This window comes from Bison bison, unplaced genomic scaffold (genome assembly GCF_000754665.1).
Source record: "Bison bison bison isolate TAMUID 2011002044 unplaced genomic scaffold, Bison_UMD1.0 scf7180017864144, whole genome shotgun sequence".
Classification (NCBI taxonomy): Eukaryota; Metazoa; Chordata; class Mammalia; order Artiodactyla; family Bovidae; genus Bison; species Bison bison.
Genome location: NW_011494716.1, coordinates 132,137 through 136,523, shown reverse-complemented (window position 1 = coordinate 136,523; position 4,387 = coordinate 132,137). Strand labels below are relative to the sequence as shown.

Below are 4,387 nucleotides of genomic sequence, written 5' to 3'. Positions count from 1 at the left end.
ACTCTGCATATAACTTAAATAAGCAGGGTGACAATATACAGCATTGACGTACTCCTTTTCCTATTTGGAACCAGTCTGTTGTTCCATGTCCAGTTCTAACTGTTGCTTCCTGACCTGCATACAGATTTCTCAGGGGCAGGTCAGGTGGTCTGGTATTCCCATCTCTTGAAGAATTTTCCACAGTTTGTTGTGATCCATACAGTCAAAGGCTTCGGCGTAGTCAATAAAGAAGAAGTAGATGTTTTTCTGGAACTCTCTTGCTTTCTCAATGATCCCATGGATGTTGGCAATTTGATCTCTGGTTCCTCTGCCTTTTCTAAATCCAGCTTGAACATGTGAAAGTTCACGGTTCACGTACTGTTGAAGCCTTACTTGGATAAATTTGAGCGTTACTTTGCTAGAGTGTGAGATGAATGCAATTGTGGGGTAGTCTGAACATTCTTTGGCATTGCCTTTCTTTGGGATTAGAATGAAAACCAACCTTTTCCAGTGCTGTGGCCACTGCTGAGTTTTCCAAATTTGCTGGCATGTTGAGTGCAGCACTTTCACAGCACCATCTATTAGGACTTGAAATAACTCAGCTGGAATTCCATCACCTCCACTAGCTTTGTTCGTAGTGATGCTTCCTAAGGCCCACTTGACTTCAGACTCCAGGACGTCTGGCTCTTCTAGGTGAGTGATCACATTATCATGGTTATCTGGGTCATGAAGATCTTTTTTGTATAGTTCTTCTGTGTATTTTTGCCACCTCTTCTTAATATCTTCTGCTTCTATTAGGTCCATACCATTTCTGTCCTTTATTGTGCCCATCTTTGAATGAAATGTTCCCTCGGTATCTCTAATTTTCTTGAAGTGATCTCTAGTATTTCCCATTGTATTGTTTTCCTCTATTTCTTTGCATTGCTCACTGAGGAACACTTTCTTATTTCTCCTTGCTATTCTTTTGGAACTCTGCATTCAAATGGGTGTATCTTTCCTTTTCTCCTTTGCCTCATTGGCAAGAACTCCTTATTGCCAAATTCAGACTTAAACTGAAGAAAGTAGGGACCTACCTAAATCAAATTCCTTACAATTTTGATTAGACCATTCATGTTAGACCTAAATCAAATCCTTTATGATTATACAGTGGAAGTGACAAAAAATAAATTCAAGGGATTAGATCTGATAGACAGAGTACCTGAAGAACTATGGAAGGAGGTTGTTTTGTTTACGCATATACAACAGACATCAGCCATATGAGGACATATAGATCAAACTAATACAGATCTCTGGCGAAAGTAGATACATGGACGTTATAATGGCTAGTATTGTAGTAACTTTGGTTTGTAACTCCACTTTTTGTTTACTGTGTAACTTAAGAAACTGATGCATAAAAAACAACAATGAGTCTATGGTTCTGGGCACATAATGGATAAAGAGGTCTTGTGACATCAATAATTAAAAGGGATTGGGGCTCTTTTTCGTGGCGCCTCGGAGGCTGTCGGCCGCTTCAGAATGAAGCTGAACATCTCTTTCCCGGCCCACTGGCTGCCAGAAGCTCATTGAAGTGGACGATGAGTGAAAACTTCGTACCTTCTACGAGAAGCGTATGGCCACAGAAGTTGCTGCTGACGCTCTGGGTGAAGAATGGAAGGGTTATGTGGTCCGAATCAGTGGCAGGAACGATAACCAGGGTTTCCCCATGAAGCAGGGTGTCTTGACCCATGGCAGAGTTCGCCTGCTACTGAGTAAGGGGCATTCCTGTTACAGACCAAGGAGGACTGGAGACAGAAAGCGCAAATCTGTACGGGGTTGCATTGTGGATGCCAATCTGAGTGTTCTCAATTTGGTCATCGTGAAAAAAGGGGAAAAGGATATTCCTGGACTCACTGATACTACAGTGCCTCGTCGCCTGGGTCCCAAAAGAGCCAGCAGAATCCGCAAACTTTTCAATCTCTCTAAAGATGATGTCCGCCAATATGTTGTGCGAAAGCCCCTAAACAAAGACGGTAAGAAACCTAGGACTAAAGCACCCAAGATTCAGCGTCTCGTGACTCCACGAGTTCTGCAGCACAAACGCCGGCGTATTGCTCTGAAGAAACAGCGTACTAGGAAAAATAAAGAAGAGGCTGCAGAATATGCTAAACTTTTGGCCAAGAGAATGAAGGAGGCCAAAGAAAAACGGCAGGAACAGACTGCCAAGAGACGGAGGCTGTCCTCTCTGAGAGCTTCTACTTCTAAGTCTGAGTCCAGTCAAAAACGAGATGTTCTAAGAGTAACAAATAAATAAGATCAGACATCAAAAAATAAATAAATAAATAAATAAATAAAAGGGATTGGGGAAAGGGCTGCATAAGAGCAGTTTTTCTATATTGCTGAAGTTAAGCTGATACAAATTCAAATTAGAATGTTAATTTAAGGATGTTAAAATGCAATTCCCATGGTAACCACAAAGAAAATAGCTATTGAATATACCCAAGAGGAAATGAGAAACGAATTAAATGTTTCATGTGAGGCAACTAGAGTAGCCCAACTCAGAGAGAGTGGAATGGTAGTCACTAGAGGCTGGGGTGGGGCCGTTAGTGTTTCGTGGGTTCAGAATTTCAGTTCTGCAAGTTGAAGAAAGTTCTGGAGAGGATGGTGGTGATGGCACAACAATGTGGATGTATTTAATGCCACAGAACTGCACACTTAAAAATAGTTAAAATGGTAAACTTCACATATTCTTCCACATTTAAAGAAAATAACTAATTTAAAAAGGTGTTGGAAAGGACGTGGACAAATTAGAAGCCTCATATGTTGCTGGTGAAATGTAAAATGGTGCAGCCACTGTGGAAAATAGTTTGGTGCTTCCTGAAAAAGCTAAACATAAAGTCATAAGACTCAGCAAACCCACTCCTAAGTATATACTCAAGAGAACTGAAAACAGGCTCACACAAAAATGTGTATGTGAATGTCCACGGCAGCATTATTCATAACAGCCAAAACGTAGAAACAATCCAAATGTCCATCAGCTGATGAACGGATACACAAACAGTAGCCCATCCATACAATGGAATATTATCCAGCCATAACAGGGAACAAAGTAGAGCTGCACCCCACAACCTGGATGAACCTTACAAATACTGTTGCAAGTGAAAGCAGCCAGATACAAAAGGTCACACAGTGATTCCATTTACAAGAAATGCCCAGAAGAGGCCAATCCATAGAGACAGAAAGTAGATTATTGGTTGTCAGATGCTTGGGGGAAAAGGGAATGGGAAGTGACCGTTAATGGATGGAACATTTCTTTATTCCAGGTGACGAGAATGTTCTGGAATTAAATGGTGGTGACGGTTGCACAACCTTGTGAATATACCAAAAACCGATGAATTGTATACTTTATAAAAGGGTGAATTTTATATGAATTATATCTTAATAAAAATGTAATTAGCACAGAAACCAACACAACATTGTAAAACTTAAAAATTAAAAAACAATGTAATTAACAAAAGTCTGTTTGTCATACTCACAAACTTTACTGCACTCAATCTGGTCCAAGCTCTTGACCTTGCAAAACTTCTGCAGTTCAAAGTTGTAGTACAGGTTGGCTAAAGCCATCCCTAGGCAATGGCCTGGAAGCAGTAGAAACGTGTTATCCAGGGACTCTGAGATCTCTGTGTAGCCAAGGTCTGTGAGGGGAACAGAAAATATTAACCCTTCTTTCAGGAAGAAGTGGGTACATCCCCCAGCGACTCTCTAGGCCCACTGGGCCTCTTCTCCTCTATAAAGGGCTTGTTCTTTCTACCTGTGGCTGTATCTGTCTCTGCTCATCACACTCCCAGGCCCAAGACCAGAAATCAGGTTCTCCCTGACTCCCAGTGTTCCCTCTTCTGAGGCAGTCACCCAGCCTCTAAGCTGTAACTATTTTTCTTTTGCAGTACTTCCTGAAGTCATTTTACTTCTATTCCAACTGTTTATGCGGACAAGTCAGAAAGAGCTTGGTGTGTTTGAGAAAACCAGCACGGCATGGCTGCAGTAGGGGATGCACTTGTGGAAGTCGTGGCTTTGAAGGCTGGAGGCTTACAAATGAGTTAGGGCCAGACAGGAAAGCCTGGGGCACCAGCTTTGGATTTATTAGAGTGTCATCTTACAAGTAGATAAGGAGAACACAGTTGCTGTGTGGAGAGTTTGTGGAGTCAAAACCACCATTATTTGCAGATGCTGTACATTATCACATACCTAGAAAAGCCACAAGAATCAACCAAAGTGGTCCTGTGGTTAGAACTCTGTGCTTCCAATGCAAGGGGCATGGGTTCCATCCCTGGTTGGGAACTAAGATCCCACAAGCTTTGTGGCAAAAAGAAACAAGAAAAGAAAACAGACTCAAGGTCCCGCGGGGGCGGGGCGGGGCAGCAAGCCGGGCTCG

At 42.1% G+C, this 4,387-nt stretch overlaps 1 protein-coding gene and 1 pseudogene across 2 annotated transcripts in view; one reads left to right on the top strand and one right to left on the bottom strand.

Moving 5' to 3' along the window:
* Positions 1-4,387, bottom strand: part of LOC104988957 (ATP-binding cassette sub-family A member 3-like) — a 98,246-nt gene that overhangs the window by 20,579 nt on the left and 73,280 nt on the right. The window contains exon 22 of the mRNA XM_010840463.1: positions 3,492-3,650. Coding sequence (XP_010838765.1) covers positions 3,492-3,650 — 159 coding nt within the window. The remainder of the gene's footprint in view (positions 1-3,491; positions 3,651-4,387) is intronic.
* On the top strand, positions 1,471-2,286 carry LOC104988865 (annotated as a pseudogene). Its single transcript, XR_825292.1, has one exon. The product of XR_825292.1 is annotated as a 40S ribosomal protein S6 pseudogene (transcript).